The 22,767-nt window shown below is 34.7% G+C and overlaps 1 protein-coding gene across 1 annotated transcript; it reads left to right on the top strand.

The window, feature by feature from the left end:
• The first annotated feature begins 15,559 nt into the window (after positions 1 to 15,559).
• On the top strand, positions 15,560 to 21,083 carry LOC133286752 (cytochrome P450 72A68-like). The gene is made up of 5 exons (XM_061484207.1): positions 15,560 to 15,842; positions 16,998 to 17,218; positions 17,398 to 17,642; positions 20,183 to 20,570; positions 20,652 to 21,083. Exons 1-5 carry the CDS (start codon positions 15,560 to 15,562, stop codon positions 21,081 to 21,083), a joined length of 1,569 nt encoding a protein of 522 aa, XP_061340191.1.
• The last annotated feature ends 1,684 nt before the right edge of the window (positions 21,084 to 22,767 follow it).

A 22,767-nucleotide genomic window follows, 5' to 3' on the forward strand; every position in this document is an offset into this window, starting at 1 on the left:
AACAACTTTCCTCAACAATGAACTCAAGTAAACTGATCATATGATGAATTCTTTTTCATGTGATGTTAATCAAGCTTTTACTTATCCTTAAGATGTAATCTCTTACTACCCTGATAGATACATTAATCAGAGACCCCAATCTCTTGGTGATACCTTTCTTAATATATGCATGAAATATTAAGGTCTTAAGACTACATCAGAACTATAGCATCAATTCCTTGAGTACTATAAACCTAATGATGAAATTGTCAAATATAGGAATAGTGTAAACATTCCTGTTCTACACTCTTCCCTTAGTAGAAAGAATTGAATCAGAAAATCTCATATCAACACATGAAAAACACTTCATCATATTAATCAAATATACATAAGAATATCATTGAGTTCCATTGAATTCAGACTACAATGACTCTACTCAGACATAACAAAAGAAGATAAAAGAGAAGAAAGATCAAACTCCATTTCCATGTAGTGAATCTTCAATCTCCAAGTGCAATTACAATAGAGAAACTAACTAATACAAAGACTAAGTCTAAGAGTTTTAGAGAGAAGTCAGATCAGAAATTCTGATGTAAGAGAGAGAGAGAGAAAGACTCCAGATTTTTCAACTTGTGAAGGCCTTTGCCTTATATAGTTTTACAATTTAAAACAGAATTTTAATATGGGCGCTAAAACGTTCATAATGAGCGTTTTAGCGTCCATGCTTGACGGATGCCAACTGCTTTAAACTAACTTGAACCCTTAAACGTTCATAATTAGACGTTTTAGCGTTCATGCCTCGTGAATACTCAACTGTCTTCAACTGACTCCAGCGCTAGAACACTTGGTTTGGACGTTTTAACGTTGGAGACCAGAGATTTTTAAACATTGGGGCGCTAAAACGTTCGTTGAAGGAAGTTTTAACGCCCAAGACCAGCAACTTTTCGTCCTCAGAATATAGCAGCGCGCTAAAACGTTCTGTGTGGCCGTTTTAGCGCTCAGCACCAGCACGTTTTGGCCTCTTTCTGCAACAGGGCGCTAAAACGTTCTGTGTAGACGTTTTAGCGCTCAACACTTGGGCATTTTTCTCCTCTTCAAAATCTCCTTCCTTCTCCAATTGCCTTTTTAGCTAGCTTTTCTACAAGAACAATACAAATTCTCAATAAAGCTTCTTGAACTTGTAGTTGAGGAAATTCTAGGACATTAACCTCTTTTTCCATCATTTAATCACAAAAATTGATACTAATTCATGCTGAAAAACTTGATGAACTAAGGGTTTATCACAATTCCCAGATTTGAATATTGTTGTCCTCAGCAACAACTTTTAAAAATAGAGGAGGATTGAGATTCTTTACACATGAAACTTATGAGGATGGATTTGAATTATGATAGATCAACCTTCATTAATACAATCTTACAACCAAGCAATCTATCATTTCCTATGACTTGCTCAACCTCATGACATGACTTTCAACAGATCAGTAAGATGAAATGCAGAGGCTTTCAACACAAAACACCCCCTCACTAGGAATTTCTCAAAAATTGTGAGAATTTTAACACTCTTGCACACTAGTGTTTAAGGATGTACGTATCACACAATTTTCACTGCACTAAACTACCATAAGCTTGCCCATCTTCTCACTCTCCACAGTAAATGTTCTATAAAGTAGATCAAAAGAGGCTTTGGTGGTATGGCTTGGCTAGGAATATGATTCTGTATAAGAGGAGGGAAAAATCTTGGCATGTGGTTTGGCTAAAGGTAAGATTTAATGTTGCAAAAAGGGTTCAGATTAGATGAATCAGAGTCAGATAAGAGGAGGATCACAATTGAATTTATCTATATGCTCCTTAATCCTTCTCATTCCCTTCTTCTTTTTCATTCATCTATTACACCACATTTTCTACAACTTTTCTTTTTCTTAAATTTTCTTCCTCATTTTCTTCCAAACACTTTGTGTTTTTAACTCCCCCTTTTTCTTGTTTCCTTTTCTTCCCCTTTTCTCAACCAAGCACTTTGTGCCTTTACTTTTCTTTCCCCTTTTCTTCCTTTTTTTCTCCAAATTTCCAACACTTTGTGTTTTTATACATTGCAGAAACATGTTTTCTCCAAACAGAACTTTCATCCATTGCCCCTTATCTGAACATGTAATCTGAAAAATTGGGATAGAAGTAGGTTCTTGGTTTTATCAAACAACAGGCTTAGGCTCAAGAGTTTCATGCAATAGGAATATTTGGTTCAAAAAGGAAATGCCTCAATCAAATCTACCCTACAATCGTGAACCATTTCAAACAAGAAACAAGGAAAGTTCTAGAGTTAGTCATGCAATGAAGTGCTCTCTTGAACAAAAATTTCTGTATAGGCTCAAATTCTCACAGATCAGAGTGCATGCTTGACTACCTCTATATACATCAAACTGATCTCTCTACTCTTCACATAGAATGAGTCATACAATCATGTCTTTTAAGAAAACATGCAAGGATTCAGAATTGTATCCTAGACTTTGATGAATCATGTAAAACTTTGATTATCCTATCCTCATAAAATTTCACATCATATTACTCCAAATCCAACTTCTATACATACACAACTACACTACCTAACTACATCACACAAGAAACTAAAAAGAAAAGATTAAGGATGTTTCCCTGTTTGTGGCTCATCAACTGTGTGTCATCATCAAACTGTGTGATATCTCCATGGAATTTTTCATGTCATTCATTCACACCCCATTCCCAGATTTAAACGTTGCTGTCCCCAACAACTAATTTAAATCTAAAATAGTAGTTGATCATATCTGAAACACATTCACATATAAGCAAATAATATCAGTACTATTTCAAAATGTGCATCATTCAAAACAGAGAACGACAATGTACTTAACCAATTCACAAAATTAAAATCAATATTAAAATATAACCGAATAACCCAAAATAAAAACAGAAAACAGAAAATCTAATCAGTTGACTCCGCATCAGAAAATAGCAAATCAGATCCTGGGTCGGCAGTGGGTAAGGGATTGTATTCTGCATCAGCATCCCTGTCCTCATCCATAGCAGCAGTATCACCAACTGTCAGGTCATCATCAGCAGCGGCATCAGCAGCAGTCTGGGCAAAAGTAGCAGCAGTAGAAGGCTGGGTAGGAGGTGCACCATCAGTAGTTACACCCATAGGAGCCACAGTGTCATAATAAGTGCGAACATCTGTTTCAAATGCATCTTCCTCCTCAGAATATGGATAAATAGGAGGTTGGAATACAGCTGACTCCAAGCCCTGGGCCGCACAGATATCAGTCAGCATCTTTATCATATGAGTCTGGAATGAATGCTGACTTTCTTGCATGAACTTGAGACGCCGGCGTAAATGACCCAATCTAATGTCATTATTAACCAGCCACTGCTCTCCAGATCGAATCCTTTGTTCAAGGTCAGAATCCTCTTCAGAAGCCTCCTCAGTCATGGATTTCCTGCCAGGTTGTAATCCAGAGGGTCTTTGTCCTCCAATTTTCAACTGTTGTCTGATCATCTTTGCATCAATTGTAGGATGCAATTTGATTGACACCCCATTAACAGTAACATCTACTCCAGCTTTCTGGCATAGAAGCTGGATCAGAGAACAATGACCCAAAGCAGAAGTGCTACTATCAGAATGAGCCATATCATAGATATTGTCCTGAAGAAGAATAGGTAGCTCCACCTTCCCTTTTATCATGATAGTATAGATCAAAATAGCTTTCATCAATATTTACCTTTGCCTGGTTGGAAGAGGGCATAACATTGGAATCCACAAAATGGAACCAGACTCGGGCCTCACCATTCAGATGCCTTAACCACAATAATTTAGGATTGACCTTATCTTTGGTCATCTCCCATGTTTCACCAGGCTTGGCTATTGTCTGCAGAACAGGCGCAGCTGCCCCAATCTTAGTCCAAGTATCAAATGCTGGATCCTGTCGCCTACGTGGTATTTCAATCTTCCCCCAGTTCTTCTTAAAATCACAGCTGGCTTGGACAATATAATCACAGTGCCTGATTTTCAGCAGCTTTTGTATGGTATGAGCGTCATATTTCACTTTCTTGCCCCTCACCCAGCTGGTGAAAGTCCGCTTACCACCTTGATCCCCGTTATATGCATTAGCAAAAAATTCCCTAGCTATATTAGGGCTGCTGTCCACCAGAATTTTACCAAAAGTAACCCAGTCCCTTCTTTCCAACTGGGACTGGAACTCAGGGTATTCATCCTTCTCCAGAATGAACTTCCTCTCCCTCACGAATGGTCTGGAAGAGGTTTTAGTAGTGTAACGAGCCTCATGTCGGGCCCAGTGGGTTCAACATTCGTTTCGTAGAAAATTCATAACTTGGGCTACGGTGGTCCGATTTGAGCATGGTTTGAAGTTACGCGTAGCTAACGAAGAGATCTATAATATATTGGAAGATGAGGACCATATAAGTAGTGTAAAACTTCTTAGGTTACTAAAAATTGGAGGTGTTTAGTGTTGAATAACAATAAAAAAGAGTTTGTAAGCCTTGTTGGTCTAAAGGGACTACTTGGCACACTATAGTGGTAACATATGGTTTAAATAAAATTACATTAGGTGTTCCACACATATTTTAAGTTATGATTACAACTATTGGAATTGTTTTAATTACAGATTTGATTTTAAATATAAACGTTTATCATTAAAAAGGAAAAAGTTTATCCGTGTTATAATTCAATATCTGTGATTGTAACTTTGCCTAATGCCATACGTAATGTTAACAAACCGGTTCTAGAACAGGGTGTTACATCCTCCGGCAAATCTCATCATGTATCCCGTCGTCGACTTCCTCGAATCAGAATCTCCCCCTAAATCAGAATCCGAGTAGCCTTGCAACTCGACTTTGCCTTCTCCAAATCGGAGACATAAGTTGGTCTTACCTCGAAGGTACTTGAAGATCCACTTCACTGCTTCATCAAATCTCAGACATTGCTTCTGGTTCAGCTTTATGTGTCCGGCTAGGAGGGTGCTCACTGTTTTGGCTTTGTCCATGCTGAATCTCTTCAGAATCTTCTCAATATACTTTTCTTGACTTAGCCACAGTAGCTTCTTTTGTCTATCTCGGATAATCTTGATTCTGAGTATCTGCTTTGTAGGGCCGAGGTCCTTCATTGTGAAGGACGAGCTTAACGTCTTTTTCAGGGCGGCTATCCTCGATTTGTCTTTCCCTACAATAAGCATGTCGTCAACATATAACAACAAAATCAAAAAATCTCCGGCCTCATACCTCTTGACAAATACGCAATGGTCGGCTTCTGTCTTCTCAAACTTATGATCACTCATGAATGATTCAAACTTCTTAAACCACTGCCGAGGTGCTTGCTTTAAGCTATAGAAGCTCCTCTTCAACTGACATACCAAGTCTTCTTGGTCTGGAGCTCGGAACCCTTTAGGTTGCTCCATATATATCTCTTCTTCTAAATCACCATGAAGAAATGCCGTCTTTTCGTCCATTTATTCTACCTCAAGGTCCATCGAAGCTGCTATGGCTAACACGGTTTGGACCGAGGTCATTTTCACCACAGGAGAAAAGATCTCCTCAAATTCTACTCCTTTCTTCTGATTGCAGCCTTTCACTACAATCCGGGCTTTTTATCTCGGCTTCTGCCCGTTCTCTTTATTCTTAATCTTGTAGACCCATTTATTTTTCAGAGCTCGTCTTCCTTCAGGCAACTCAGTTAGCTCATAAGTCTGATTCTCGTGCAGAGACTTCATTTTGTCTTGCATTGCCTTTTCCCATTCTTCTTTCTCTGAGCTCGTCACAGCCTCATCATAACTCTGAGACTCACCATCTTCAGTAACAACGGTGTATTCATCAGATGGGTACCCTGTAAAGGGTCTTCTTTCTCGAGTTGGATATCTCGGCTGTTCTTCAGCTTGAGAACCCGATTCATCATTCTCATCTCGGATCTCATCATCAACTCAGACCTCATCATCAGCTTATTGCTGGTCATCATTTTCTTTGTTTTCTTGATTTTCTCCCCCTGCATCAGCTCGAACAGGAGGGATGGGTTCTTCACGTCTGAAAGTAACCCGGACTTTGGGCTTCGAGATGTCGTGAATGGTCTCTTCTTCATGAAAAATCACATCTCAGCTTCTCACTATCTTCTTATTGATTGGATCCCAAATTCGAAACCCAAGCTCACATCTCGGTGAACCAAGATAATGCATTCTTTAGTCTTCGTATCAAGTTTAGTCCTTTCATCTTTAGGGATATGCACGAAAGCTCGACATCCAAACACCTTCAATTGATTATAGGCCGCTTTCCGACCTGTCCAGATTTCTTCTGGAATTTCTCCTTCAAGTGGCTGTGATGGTGAGAGGTTGATCAAGTCAACAGCAGTTTTGACGGCTTCTCCCCAGAATGATTTCTTCAATCCGACATTGGATAGCATACTTCGGACCTTCTCTTCAATAGTCCAGTTCATCCTCTCAGCAAGTCCATTCAACTGTGGAGTCTTGGGGGGCGTCTTCTCAAGTTGGATCCTAGTCGCTCTGCAATATGCATCAAAAGGGTCGCAATACTCACCACCATTATCAGATCGGACCACCTTCAATTTCTTTCCAGTCTCCCTTTCAACCATAGCATGAAACTCTTTAAAGGATTGGAGTACCTGGTCTTTAGACTTCAACAAATAAACTCACACTTTGCCGAAGTGGTCATCAATGAATGAAACAAAATACTAAGCTCCTCCAAGATATCTCTCTGACATGGAGCAAACATCAGTCTGGACGAGGTCAAGAATATACCTGCGTCTTTTGGGTTGATCCGGTCTCACAAATGAAACTCGGTGCTGCTTTCCAGCTAGGCAGTGCGTGCAGCTCTCCAACGCTTGGCCTTTCAACCCGGCCAGTAATCCTTTCTTGTGTAGGATTTGGAGCCCTTTAACGCTCATGTGGCCGAGGCCCTTATGCCGTAGCTCCAAGCTAGGTCCATCTTGGACAGAATTGGCTTCTCCGCCATTGATCTTTCCTTGCATCACGTACAAGGAACCTTCCTTCTTACCTCGGGCCATGACCAAGTTTCCCTTGGCCAGCTTCCATCTAACACTACCGAAGTAGTTCACTAACCTGACATCATCAAGCTTGCCTACTGAGATTAGGTTCAAACGCATGTCAGGTACATGCCTCACATCCTTCAACACAAGTCGGCATATGACATCTGTGGTCAGAGTTACATCACTGACACCAACAATCTTGCTGGTCACCTGATTTTCCATCTTCACGACTCCAAAATCACCACCTCGTTAAGAGGAAAAAAACCTTTATGTGGAGTGATGTGGAAGGAGGCACCGGAACTAACAATCCAAGTGCAATCATCATATGCAACATTCAAATAATTATCCTCACCAATGAGGAATATCTCAACATTCGAGTTAACAGCCACCGCAGTGGTGCTCTTTTCTTGGGAATAATCTGATCCGGCTTCACAGAGTCGTTCTTCTCATCATTCTGCAGAGTCCAACAGTCTGGCTTCTTATGACCTGTCTTCCCACAATAAAAGCATTTCAACTCATATTTCCACTTTGACCGACTTCTGGACTTTCCTCTTCTGTCACGATCTCGACCCCGGCTTTTGCTTCTACCCCTGGAGTCGGATTTTCCTTTGTTATCAGTAACGTTGGCCTCAGACGTGCTAGAAATACCTCGTTCTATTCTCCTGACTTCTTCGCTTAGGAGACTGTCTGTCACGACATCAATCGTCAATTTTCCTTCAGGAGCCGAATTACTCAAAGTCACCAGCAGAGTATCCCAGCTTTCTGGCACCGAGCTCAATAGCAACAAAGCCTGCATCTCGTCATCAATTTTAATCTCGGCTTTTGATAGCTGATTCACAATACCTTTGTAGACGTTTACGTGCTCAATCATGCTCATGTCGTCCTTGTATTCAAGCTTCACAAGTCGACGAACCAAGTATACTTTGTCCCTGGGAGTCTTCTTCTGAATCATGGACTCCAGTTTCTTCCACAACTCGTACGCGTTCGTGAACTCGGACACGTGCTCAAAGAGGCTTTTGTCAATATATTTCCTGATTGTAGCTACCGCCTTACGACTCAAGATCTCCCACTCCTTATCGATCTTGTCTGTCGGTCTCTCATCAAGGATAATGGGCTCATGTAAATCTTTGCAGTAGAGATGTGTTGTGTGGTTTGCTGATGGTGGAAAAATATATGTTCTGATGGGGACGTTCCTCTGTTCTATACTATTAATAGAAAACAGATTCAATCCCTTACTTCCAACCCAAGTGCGCAAGTGCACGCATCAAGTAATAATGGTTGTATTAAGGCCCAGATTATCGTTCCCACGAGGATAAAACTCTAAACAATGTCTTAAAGTATTTTATAAAGAATGAAAATGAGAAGAAAAGTTAGTGATTGAACTGTCTGGTCAAACGTTCCCTACTGTCTTGACAACGTTCCTCAGGAACAGTAAGTTCAGTCTGATGGCAAACAATTACTTGCTGCATTATATATGTGATCTTTCCTGTTGAAAAGAAGGTGTGATAGTAATCATTGGAGATTTATAGATACAAGATTGAACAAAGTAAAAATAAAACAGTGATAACTATAATCAAGAGACAACAAGATGGAAGGTTTTAAAAACAGTTTTAACAGAAGGAACGGATTCACTGCTCCATTCTTAAATAGTTATTTTCTCTGCTCAAGACCTAGCACTTCTTGGCTTTGTCCCAGTTTCTTATCTGCCAACTCTGATTCCTCAGCTCATGGACTAGATGGCTCACAAGTTTTCATATTCCTATGGCTCCCTTGACTCCAGCAGGTACTTGGTACAGAACCTTAAAATGGACGAAGTGGCCCCTTATTCCTAAGGTGACCAATAGTGTCGTTGCCAAAACACTACCTTCCCCCACTGGCTAAGCTGTCTGAAATCCCTTCCTTATGGAAGTTCCTTTCTCAGTATGTGTTCAATTTCCATTGATACACAATGAATATAGCTTACTTAACCAGAGAAATACAAAAAGCTTCAGTCAAGAGTTTTGAAAATAGTTCTTTAAGAGTTTTGCATCTTATCCGTTCCACAGATACTTCAGCCCATGGTTGATATTTTAAACATAATTATTCTAAACTGAAGTCCCATAGACCTGAGATTCAGTCCAGAGATAACGAGTGGAAAGGAAAGAAGAAACACTTATATTAAAATAAAACAAGAAAGATTACAACAAAATATAAAATGGAGAAGATGGTTGATACTCGTGAGGAGTCTTAGGGGATGATACAGAACAAAGGAGAAGGGTTGTCACTTAACTACAGTTACAACTATACAAAATTAAACTACTAACTAATACTAGGTGATCTCTTCTTTTAGGACTTCAATCCTTCCAGAATTTGATGATGTTTTTGTGTTTGGAACGTCCTATTTATAGGCAGAATATGGAGTGACAGTCTTGTAAATTCTTTGCAGTTGGTTTCTTGACTGAAGGGACGGGGCGGTGGAAACAGTGTTTGGAAGCTTGCAATTTGCTTGATGGGACATTTATTGTTGATGGTAAGCCGTTATCTTGCAGCCCCCCACACCTTGCTTTCTTCTTAGCCAATGAGAACTCTTGATTCTCTGCTGTTCACGTTTCTTGGTGCTTAAGTGGTGCACCACCTTTGCTTTTAGAAGACGTTTCCACGTTTCCTGCAAAATGAACAGAAGCATTAAATGAGAGGAGCAGGTGTAATAAATGCTCTCAATCCGTTCCCCTTTTAATATGTTTTCAAAGGAATACGTCACCATCCGTTCCCCCACTGTGTTTTTGTCACAAATGTGTAAAACAAGTGATTTTCATGCTGAAGTTGCTCATCAGATGAGGAAACGTAAGGTATTTTGCCATCAAAATGGACTTAGATGGGAACGAATTTACGCCCCATCAAGATGATCTTCCATCATCGGTCTCCAATAGGTAAAATTTTCTGCGGTCAGCTTGAACATATCTCCATCATGGGTTATACCACTGGTCTCCATCTCGTCTCCCTCAGAACCCGTTGAACTCGGGCTCTGATACCATTGTTGGGAACTCGATTCCCACAAGTCGGCTTCTACAGCCTTTTGCGAAAGTCAATCAACAAGATCCTGAATCTCGGATCTCAGCAATCTTACCTCAGCCTGAACTTCACCAGGTCGGGCAGCGCATCGAAAAATCAAAAACGCAAACAGGAGAGAGAGAAGGAGAACATAAACAGTTTTAACGTGGGAAAACCTTCTCCAATGAAAAAGTAAAAAAATCACGGGACCTAGTCCAGATCAAACGTCCACTATGAAAATAATGGATACAAAGAATCAAAATTCATCAATGTGGTGGTTAACTCAACCTCTCCAACAATGGTGATAATCAAACTACCCTAGAGATGTTTCACTCAAACTCTCTCTAGAGATCTCTCAAATACAAAGCTCAAAGCTTTGCTCACAAATTTTTCAAATATTTTTCTCTCAATCTATTCTCTAACCTAGCCTCCACCCACAACTATTGAATATATAAAGAAGGTGAAATCTAGGGTTTAAGATTTAGGATTTTTGAGAAACTCCTCAATGAACTTGGGCTTAGTATTGAAGGAGGAAGTATAACATTTATTACACGCCATAAACAGCATGAAACTAACAGCAATCATGCCTTATATTATAATATTATAGTATTCTCCTTTTTTTACTTATGAGCCGTGAATTATGTCTCTTTTCATGACGTTTTATATTCATTGCTGTGACTTTTGCTTGGAGATATAGAAATACATTTGGTTCTCTTGCTTTCTCCTTTAAAAAACAGTACACATATCCTATAATTATAAAAATGTTTTTTATGAAACAACTCATGGTCTCACGTTGTTTATTAATAGATATAACATTGATATTTTGACACCAAAAGAAACAGAAAGCAAATGGATTATTAATACCAAAAACCAGAAGAAAAATCTTTACCATTTAATCCAAAGTTCAGTAAGAAAAATGAAATACTTATTTCTCGTATAATATGGACAGAAATGATATTTGCACATTAAATTATTTATTGTTTTTTATATTTTTAAACAATAAAATAAAAATCATATATGGTAACATATTTTCCCTATTTTTGCCCCGCAAAGAGTAAAAATCAATGTAATCAGTCAATACAAATTTCTCTCTATAGATAATTTTAAAGAGGCAAGTTATATTTATAAATTTTTTTGTTTACAAACTCTTACAAACTATACTATATTTTTTTTCGAGAGAACACTAATTTCACTATATTCTTCCAGAAAAAAATAGTATAATTTATAAAAAAAATTCAAAAAAAATTTGTAAACAGATTTTCCAATTTTAAATTGACTTACAGTTGTCTGAAGCTTTCTTCTTGAAATTGATTGATGTGCTAAATTTTAACGTCACCATAAAGAGTCAAAGACAAAGAAAGCTACGCGGTATCTAGAGCTTGGCTGTCAGTCTGTTTTCCATTAGTTTAGTTAAAATTAGTAAAATAATTCTTCTTAAATAATTAAAAAGATCATGTCAATGTCAAAGACGTGCTACTATACGTCAATACCAATATTATTAAATCTGACTCAGTTAAACTATTGATTAATGGATCATTGAATCAACCAATAAATTACTGATTCAATCTCTTAAATTAAATTTATATAAAGATATATAATAAATATTTAAATAAAAATAATATGATAATCAAAATAATTTGATGTAGATAGAGATTAACATGTTGACTATTTGACCCTTTTGTCCCTTATTAATTAATTAATAATCATTTTGTCCCTTACTCAAAACTATCTACCAATATGTCTCTCTTTAATCGATTAAATGAAGATTTAATCCATTAAATGGTCAAAACTGAAAAAACGGTTGAAGTTAATCGATTAAATCTCTCTCTTAATTTATTTAATCGATTAAATATCTCAAATGAGCGTGAAAACATTGATAAATGACAACTCTTAATAAAACGCAATAATCTCTTACTAAATACAAAACACAATCAACTCCTATTATTAAATACAAAACACAATCAGCTCCTATTAAATACAAAACACAATCAGCTCCTATTAAATGATTGCGTTTTGTATTTAATAGTAGCTGATTGTGTTTTGTATTTAATAGGAGCTGATTGTGTTTTGTATTTAATAATAGAAGTTGATTGTGTTTTGTATTTAATAAGAGCTGATTGCGTCTTATTGAGAGTTGTCATTTTACGAGTTGGTATCAATGCTTTCACGCTCATTTGAGATATTTAATTGATTAAGTATAAGTTTTAATCGATTAAATAAATTAAGAGGGAGATTTAATCGATTAACTTGAAGATTTAATCGATTAAATCTTCAAGTCAACCATTTTTTTCAGTTTTGACCATTTAATCGATTAAATCTTCAAGTTAATCGATTAAAGAGGAGCAGATTGGTAGATAGTTATAATTAAGGGACAAAATGATTATTAATTAATTAATAAGGGGCAAAAAGGTCAAAAAGCTTTAACATGTTACTCCGGTTTCCTTATATTTCAAGTTTAAATCCAAGAAATATTAGCACTGGTTGAACCCTGAACCAAATAATCTTAAGGGTGTGTTTGGTTGCAGGATTTTGATAAGATAGATAGGAAAATGGAGAAGTGAGATTGTATGTTCACTTTGTTTGGTTGAACGGTTTCACAAATTTGTCTACCTAAATGATTGTGCCAGCTAACAATATGCATGTTTTTTTGAGCAAAATAGCTGGCCAAATTATCCCAATTGAGAGGTGGTATCTTCAGTTATCTACATAAGTGGTCACACTGTGCAATATTAAGATGACGAGCGTACCTTCCATTTCTCTATCAATAACATTTTCCAATTATTCAAAGCAAATTTTAAAAAAGGGTTATTTTTGTAATAGCAACTTTTTTTCCATCTATATTTTACCTACAGCCAAATATAGACTTTATAAATGTTACCTAATTTTTCCGGTAAAATTTTTTCCAACCAAACAAATTTTTTTTTTTTATATTTTCCTAGCGAACTCACTTCCCAACCATTTCCCTATCAATAATATTTTTCTATTATTCATAAAATTTCTCCTCAACCAACCACCCCTAAAAGAACTGCCGCGAGGTAAATTTGATAATACTTGAACCATTAGTTCGGTAATCAATGGTGCGATGAATATATCTAAAACAGTGGCGGAACCAGGATTATCAAAATTATAAGTATTATTAAAAATATTAAGATGGACTAATTATTTTTTAGGGAGGATCTAACTATTAGTGCTAATAAGTATTTTATACAAACAATAATGAAATGATCCAAGTTTAAGAAGAGATAACCATCAATACTCACCCCTCCCTCGGTTCGTCCCTTATCCAAAAGGAAATGCTAGTATATATGATATAGAATTATTTGTAATCGTCGTACTAAAGATTTATTTATAATTGAGTTATGCTATGTTTTTTTAACTTATTCTCTTACATCATTGTAGTTATTTAAAATAAAATATTATAATGTATTTAATATCTTTTTCTTTAAGTAATTAAGGTTTTTATAAAAATAAAATATGGATAGGATATAAAATTATTCTTCGAAATTGGATACTATTATATCCTCTTAACAAGTTCTCTATATTTTTTAACTACTTCAAATTGTAGGATATTTGACCCTTTTGTCATTTATTAATTAATTAATAACCATTTTGTCCCTTACTCAGAACTATCTACCAATCTGCCCCTCTTAAATCGATTAACTTGAAGATTTAATCGATTAAATGGTCAAAACTGAAAAAAATTGTTGACTTGAAGATTTAATCGATTAAATCTTCAAGTTAATCGATTAAATCTCCTCTTAATTTATTTAATCGATTAAAACTTATATTTAATCGAATAAATATCTCAAATGAGCGTGAAAGCATTGATACCAACTCGTAAAATGGTAACTCTTAATAAAACACAATCAGCTCTTATTAAATACAAAACACAATCAACTCTTATTATTAAATACAAAACACAATCAACTCTTATTAAATACAAACGCAATCAGCTCCTATTAAATACAAAATACAATCAGCTCCTATTAATTACAAATCGCGTTTTGTATTTAATAGGAATTGATTGTGTTTTGTATTTAATAATAGCTGATTGCATTTTATTAAGAGTTTCCATTTTACGAGTTGGTATCAATGTTTTCATGCTCATTTGAGATATTTAATCGATTAAATATAAGTTTTAATCGATTAAATAAATTAAGAAGGAGATTTAATCGATTAACTTGAAGATTTAATCGATTAAATCTTCAAGTTAATCGATTTAAGAGGGGAAGATTGGTAGATAATTCTGAGTAAGAGACAAAATGATTATTAATTAATTAATAAGGGGCAAAAGGATCAAAAAGTCTCAAATTGTAAGTATAAAATAATAAAATCAATATAATAGGAATATAAAAATATTACTATTTTCTTCATTAGATAATTCACAAAACTATTAGTACAATTCTATAATAAAATATACCTCAAAACGAATAATTTATTAGAGGGTAATGAGCCCAATCAAATTAAATTATAAGTTTCGTCTCACTTAATATATTCCAATAATGGCAAAAATACATAAACCTTAATTAAATTTGAAAATAAAGAAATATATTAACTAGCACACGTATTATATAATAACACTCAACTAAAAGAAAAAAATGTGATGGTAACGTAAGTTAAAAAGTAAAGACAATTTATGATGCACTGACACTTCAAAAAATTTAACGTTTTGTGTCTGACACTTCAACATGCGTTGTAAAGACTCAAAAAATAGTTCGAAGATTGCGTTGCATTTTTAGTTCCAACTATTAGATTTGTTGAATTATGATTACCATCTTATTGAGTTTACTATAAATATGTGAGATATCTTATGTTTCTTTGTAAAATTAACGGGTATTATAAGTTTAACTTTATTTTTTTATTAAGTTATTGAATATTAAGTATAATATACACTATATAAATTAAAAATATTCTTTAATATCAAAACGTATCCTAACGTATGAAAATCAAGCATTTTTAAGAATTAAAATATCGAGTATCGTGTCGTGTGTGTCCTGTGTCAATGTCAGTGTCGGTGCAACAGAGTTAGATCATTGAAATTTTATTATTTTATTAAAACAAGTCAAGTTTGAGATCTTAAAGGCTAGGTCTTTTAAAATAAGTTAGTGACTTAATACTTTAAAAGATGTTTTGATAAGTCTAAACCTGTATTATTTTTAAAATAATTAGACCAAATCAAGTCAAAGACAAATTAGACCACAGGCCCTAATAAGCCACTTCACTTATTTACACTCTAAATTATTTGCTTTAATAAGCCACTTCACTTATTTACACTCTAAATTATTTGCTTGTAAATTAATAATCCTGTTCATGCTAAATCTGAAGATAATAATAATAATAATAATATTATTATTATTATTATTATTATTATAGAGAATAGTACAAGACCTCATAGTTTTTGCCACTTAAAATCTATAAGATCGACTAGTGCTGATTTCTGAAAAGTGCAGTGCTATGCTTCCTTTGGTTTCATAATCTTCCCCTGTTTTCTTTCCCTTACCAATTACAGAGACAAAAATGGAAGCAACATGGGCCACAACAAGTGCAGGCATAATTATCACTGTGATAGTTGCTGTGATATGGGCATGGAGGATGCTGAACTGGTTTTGGCTGAGGCCAAAGAGGCTTGAGAGGCTGCTAAGGGAACAAGGCCTTAAAGGCAATCCATACAGGGTTTTGGTTGGAGATTTAATGGATATTCGGAAGATGCAAAAGGAAGTAATGTCCAAACCCATTAATCTTTCTGATGATATAGTACCCCGTGCGTTCTCCCATGTCCAACACAGTGTCAACAAACATGGTATCACTATGCTTCCCACTCTTCTTATTTGCGATTGTCATCTATTTGCCTCATTCTTTACACTTTTTTTTTTTTTTTTTTTCATAATATCTTTCTTTACACTTTTTGTTATTGAATAACTCATGTAATTTCCTTTTTCTTTACACTTGCTGACTTAATGACTTTGGTACTCCATGTTCCTGTGCTGTATTTAGAATGACATTGCATAGCAGGGAATTTCCTGAATTGGATTTTGGATACTTTTTTCAAGACATTTGGCGGAGACACTTGTATGTCACCAGATGCCTTGGCACCACTTAATTTTAAAAAATCATACAGATTTTCTTCAAAAATTGTATTACAGCCTTAATACTGATTGAGTTTTTAAAAATAAGACAATATTGACATTGGCTGAATTCTACCTGGTGGGTCTTTTGGCACTGGTTGCATTTTTCTTCGGGCTCCGCCACTGTTTCTGTCCTTATAATATTTTAAGAAGGTGATGCTGAATTTCTTGGAAACTTATTCTTTGAAAATGAAGCTGAAAGCTGGGTCAGAAATCATCAACCAGTTCATGTAGTCAAGAGTGCTTCATGTAGCTAATAAACAGCTCATAATTTTTGTAATCAGAGTCTATATAATAAGAGTGCCTCATGTGGCTATCCAATGATTGTTTTATTTGTTATTTTTTGTATGCCTGCAAAAAATGGTGCTATTCTGCAGACCTTGCGATTAATTTCCTCATAGCTCACATCACAAGGAGAACAGATGTCTCACTGCCTGCCCATCGTATAAACAGAAGAGGAAAATAATTTTTTATTTCCTTTTTCTATAAAAGAAGCAATTCATGTCTAAACCTCACAACATGCATGATTTGAGCATCTCATCAGAAATTAGAATAATATTCTCATGTGATTGTCAAAGAGTATGTTGCTAGCATAATATTGTCTTTAACAATTTGTATGTAACTCTGGAGAGCATATGTCAGCTGTTATCATTAGAAATTAGAATGATATTTTTTCTACCCGTTACTTTTTTGAAATTGGTTTGTAATTAATTTCAATTTCAAATAGCACACTCTTAAAGTTTCCCATTCTCTTCAACTCCTGAATTTCTTTTCTTTTTTTGTTTACCTTTAGTTTGAAACCTTCTTATAAAGTTTCTGATGGTGTGCAGGCAAGAATTCTTTTATTTGGATGGGACCAATACCAAGGGTGACCCTCACAGATCCTGAGCTAATAAAAGATGTACTTAACAAGAACTATGACTTCCCGAAGCCTAATATTGTCAATCCACTTGTCAAGTTACTAGCTACTGGTCTTGCAAACCATGAGGGAGAAAAGTGGAGCAAGCACAGAAGGATAATCAACCCTGCATTCAATTTAGAAAAATTGAAGGTTAGTTTCCCTTTACTAAATCTAGATATTATACAATCGACTTTTGTGCCTCTTGAAAAATACTCTTCCCAAAAATACATTAGCCAGCGACATATACTTTTGCAAGCGATCTGCATGTTTTTGTGCTTAGTTTCACACTGGGAATGTTAACCCCTTGTTGTTTCTTTATTACACCATAGATTATGCTACCAATATTTTTCAAAAGTTGCAATGATCTGATTAGCAAATGGGAGGGAATGTTATCTCTAGATGGATCCTGTGAAATGGATGTATGGCCTTTCCTTCAGAATTTGGCTAGAGACGTTATTTCTAGAGCAGCATTTGGAAGCAGTTATGAAGAAGGAAGAAGAATATTTGAGCTTCAAAAAGAGCAAACTGAACTTACAATCAAAGTTGCAATGAAAGCTTACGTCCCTGGATGGAGGTAGGACTAATCTGCGTGTCTAACTGCTCGATGACTAAAGCAATAAGATCAAGCTTATTAAACGAGTTTCAACAGCAATTAGAATTAATATTTTATCGTTAAGAATCAAAGAAATTTGTTTTTTTTTTTACAACGAGCAATTGACCAAATATTGTGACTGGAATATGTGGTATCTCAATTGCAAAATGAACAGGAAAAAAAATTCATTCAGATAAGTTACATTTATCATAATGAATAAGAATCTATGTGTTATATACAATGTCCACTTACTTACCAAATATTGTTATTGGAAGATGATATGCAGTGTCTGAATTGCAACTTGCAATAGTAAATCTCTAGCAGATGGAAAATCAAACTGTGTTTACTGTTGACAGAACAACCACTAGAAGGCTAGGTTATATTTAGGGCTCTGCATGGGTCAGGTCGGGTCAGGTTTTTATCCGACTCGACTCAACTTGGTTTTTATAGGTCAGGTATTTTGACCCGACCCGCTTTAATTTGATCCAAGTCAGGTCTGACTTGGATTGGATTTTGTTGAACTAGTTCAGAACCAGTTTGGATCTGACCTGACTTGGTTTCTGAAGTGGGTCTGACTTGGTTTCTAAACTGGGTCAAATCTGACCTGACCCGTTTTTGACTTGGTTTTCTCACAAAATTTTGTCGAAATTTTTACGTTGCAAAAGACGAAAATTTTGTTACAAAATTATTTTTTCGTTGAAATTTTTACAAAATTTTTTTTTTATTGAAATTTAGTTTCCGTCAACAGTTTTGACGAAAATGATTTCTTCCATCAAATGTTTTAAACGAAAAAAGAATTTTGTCAAAAAATTAGACGGAATGTTTTTCGTTCAAAATTTCGATGGGAATGTCTTCTGACGAAAATTTTGTCGAGGGAAATGTGTCATTTGAAACTTTCGACGAAATTTAGATTCTCTAAAGAATTTTGACAGAATAATTTTTTCGTCAAAATGTTTTATGTCAAAAAATTTTACGAAATTTTTTTAAAGAAATGTGTTTCGTTGAAATTTTTGATGGAAATTTTTTATCAAAAAACTTGAACAAAATATTTAGTTGAAAATTTTCGATGGAAATGTGTTTCGCTAAAAATTTCTACGAAATTTTTTATTTGTCAAAAAATTTAACGAAAATTTTTTCATCGAAAACTTTCAGCGAAATTTGAAATCTGTAAAGAATTTTGATGAATTTTTTTGCCGTCGAAATTTTTTGCGTCAAAATTTTTTGATGAAGCAAATGTTTCCGTCGAAAACTTTCGCCAAAATTTGAAATTTGTAAAGAATTTTGATGAAATTTTTTGCCGTCAAAATTTTTTGATGACGAAATTATTTCAGTCGAAAACTTTTGCCGAAATTTAAAATCTGTAAAGAATTTTGATGAAATTTTTTGCCGTCGATATTTTTCGCCGTCAAAATTTTTTGGTGACGAAAATGTTTCCGTCGAAAACTTTCGCCAAAATTTGAAATCTATAAAGAATTTTGATGAAATTTTTTGCCGTTAAAATTTTTTGCCGTCAGAATTTTTTGATGACGAAAATATTTTCGTCGAAAACTTTTGCCGAAATTTGAAATCTGTAAAGAATTTTAATGAAATTTTTGCTGTCGAAAGTTTTTGATGGAAATGTGTTTCGTCGAAATTTTCAATGGAAATTGTTTTGAGGAAAATGTTTCATTTGAATATTTCGACGAAATTTAGATTCTCTAAAGAATTTGGACAAAATATTTTTTCTGCCAAAATTTCTTATCGAAATATTTTTGTCAAAAAATTTTAGGAATTTTTTTTACAGAAATGTGTTCCGTTGAAAATTTTGATGGATATATTCTTTATCATAAAACTTGACGAAAATATTTAGTCGAAATTTTTTGATAGAAATGTGTTTCGCTAAAAATTTCGACGAAATTTTTTTTTGTCAAAAAGTTTAACGAAAATGTTTCCGTCGAAAACTTTCGCCAAAATTTGAAATCTGTAAAGAATTTTGATGAAATTTTTTTCCGTCAAAGAATTTCGATGAAAATGTGTTTCGTCGAAAGTTTTTATGAACATATTTTTTTGTGAAATATTTTGACGAAATTTAGATTCCGTAAAAAAATTTGACAAAAAAATATTCCGTCAAATTTTTTTACCGATATGTTTTTAGTCACAAATTTTGATGAAAATATTTTTCGTCAAAAATTTTTGCGAAAATTTTTATGAAAATATTTTCCATAAAAAATTTTGACGTAATTGTTTTACGTTAAAATTTTTCTTTTAATGTAGTTGTGATTTTTTTTGTTTCACATAATGGGTATGAGTCAAGTTTTGGGTCAGTGAGTCAATATTAAAACGAGTCAGGTCTAAAACTGACCCAAATAAAAGTGGGTCAGTATTTAAACCAGTTCAAAAAATATGGATATTTATGGGTCGGGTCAAGGTCGGATCAAGGGCACGGCAAGTGAACCAGTTTTTTTTTGCACACCCCTAGTTATATTGAAAGAGCATTACCTTCGTATTATGATAATTACAGGACTGGTTATGTTTGTTTGTAGGTTTGTACCTAATTCTACCCATCGGAGGATGAAGCAAATTTACAGAGATCTAAATGCTTCGCTAAAGGGTATGATTAACAAGAAAGAGAAAGCAATGAAGGCAGGTGAAGCAACTAAGAATGACTTATTAGGAATACTTTTGGAGTCAAATCACAAGGAAGTTCAAGAACAAGGAAACAGTAAGAATGTTGGATTGAATCTTGAAGATATAATCGACGAATGCAAGCTATTCTACTTTGCAGGGCAGGAAACCACTTCAGTTTTGCTTGTTTGGACAATGGTGTTATTGAGTAGGTACCCTGATTGGCAAGCACGTGCAAGGGATGAAGTCTTACAAGTCTTTGGCAACAATAAACCAGATTTTGATAGGCTGAGTCACCTTAAGATTGTAAGTATTTTATTATTTTGATTTTGATACCGAATAGTACGTCCTTGATACTTACCTTTAGCATTAATCTCTTTGTAACAGGTCACCATGATTTTGTATGAGGTTCTTAGGTTTTACCCACCAGTACTTGGGCTTACTCGAACTGTTCACAAAGATATGAAACTTGGAAACCTGACATTACCTGCTGGAGTGGAGGTTTCCATACCAATAGTTTTGGTTCACCATGACTGTGAACTCTGGGGAAATGATGCTAAGGAGTTCAATCCTGAGAGATTTTCTGAAGGAGTTTTAAAGGCAACAAATGGCAGAGTTTCATTTTTACCATTTGGATGGGGTCCTAGAATATGCATTGGACAAAACTTTTCCATGTTAGAAGCAAAGATGGCTTTATCACTGATTTTACATCGTTTCTCATTTGAACTTTCACCGGCTTATGCTCATGCTCCTATTTCAGTAATTACTCTTCAGCCACAATATGGTGCTCATATCATTTTACGTAAAGTGGAACTATGAAATAAATAATAATAATAATATCTTATTGTAAGATTTTTATTATAGCACTGCTGTAAAGCTTATAGTGTAATCATAAAAACCTCTTTTAGATAATATCATACGTTTGATGTCATTTATAAAGCTAAATTCTATCCCTTAGTATGTGTTCAAATTAGATTTTTGTTTGATTTTGTTTCATGTTATTCATAATTTACGTTGTCTCAATTGTATTGCTAAAATTTATTTTTTTGGTAAATAAAAATGTAGATCCGGGAAGTCAGTACTCCATATACAAGGACTACCAAACTCATTCGAGAAAAACTCTTTTCTCCCGGTTTCTCTATCATTTGCTTTGAGCAAGCCAGAATCTCTTGAAACTATTGATCGGTAACTTTTTGTTTTTTCTGGTATATGATAAAGAAACCGACAAAACCAGAAAACAAACAACTTAAAGATGTGCTAGCTACAGAAGAATGGTTGGTGACTATAATAACCTCATAAAATAAGTAATTAGGAATTTTTCATAAATTATCGTATACTAATTAGATCAGAAATCTAATTATGAGATAAATTGGTTACAGAATGTAAATTTTTACAATTAAGTCACTTTTCAAATAAAAGTGAAAATTACAGTGAGTTTTGGGGTAAAATACAGAATTTACCTAAAACTTGTAATAAATTAGTGAGAGACTACTTTATTAAGATTAAGAGATAAAAACATATATTTAGAAATATCAAGTTTTGGCTAGAAATGAGTAAGAAAGTAAAATTAAAAGAGTAAATGGCCAAGTGATGAATTATTGAACAAAGTCAACTAAGTTTACGTGAGTTAACTAACACCAATATTAGTCACCAATAGAACAACCATCGATCGAGTCTTCTCTCTCACAAGCCGTGAACCACCATTTTCATAAAGAAGAAAAGCTTGAAATCATAACTCGAGCTAGAACTTCAAATAAAGGTTGATTAAGTCCAACAACAACAAGACTAGAGATAAATGAATGCGTAGCTTTAGAGTCAAACAAAATATCTACATCATAATTATCAATATAAATCGTACCTTTCACAAGGTTAGGAGATGTTCTAGACTCTTGAGGATCAAAGGTAAAAACCCGACCTGTAGTTGAAGTATCTTGCACTGAAGAGGTATTCAGAATTACTTGCAAAGGGGCAGCTTGATAAGGAATAGCCTGAAGAGGAGCAACCTACATAGGCGTACCCTATATAGCTTTATCAGGACAGTCTTTAATGAAATAACTTGACTGGCCACACTTAAAACATAGGTTCTAAGCCCTCCAACAAACACTGAAATGATTCTTACCTCACTTGGCACATTTTGGAATAGGTTTAGGATTACCATTATGTGGTTTCCAAGACCTTTTAAATTTATCACCCGGTGATCTTGTTTGAAATTTTTTGCCTTTATTTCGTTTCCAGAAAGGAATTTTTCTCGGTCCAGCTTTAGTATTTGCTTCCTTCACCTTAGTTGGTTTCTTATACGCACCATAAACTTCTTCTATAAATTTGCATTGCTTAATTAGAGTAGGAAAGTCTCTAGATGCATAATCTGAAATCTTCTTTGCCAACTTCTTAGATAAACCCCAACTTCTTAGATAAATCCCAACTTCTCTAAGAAAATACTTTCTCCAAAGGTTGTGAAATATTCATCCACCGGTCATGTGCATCATCCTGTAACATATAAGTA

Source organism: Gastrolobium bilobum, unplaced genomic scaffold (assembly GCF_033153095.1).
Source record: "Gastrolobium bilobum isolate Gb01-03AN ecotype WA unplaced genomic scaffold, APGP_CSIRO_Gbil_v1 utg11457, whole genome shotgun sequence".
Lineage (NCBI taxonomy): Eukaryota > Viridiplantae > Streptophyta > Magnoliopsida > Fabales > Fabaceae > Gastrolobium > Gastrolobium bilobum.

Excerpts from the sequence above, each read along its gene's own strand:
- LOC133286752 (XM_061484207.1), top strand. The coding sequence starts at position 15,560 with ATGGAAGCAACATGGGCCACAACAAGTGCAGGCATAATTATCACTGTG. Across the intron at positions 17,219-17,397 it reads TCAATTTAGAAAAATTGAAG|ATTATGCTACCAATATTTTT; the intron begins GTTAGTTTCCCT and ends ATTACACCATAG. Across the intron at positions 17,643-20,182 it reads GCTTACGTCCCTGGATGGAG|GTTTGTACCTAATTCTACCC; the intron begins GTAGGACTAATC and ends GTTTGTTTGTAG.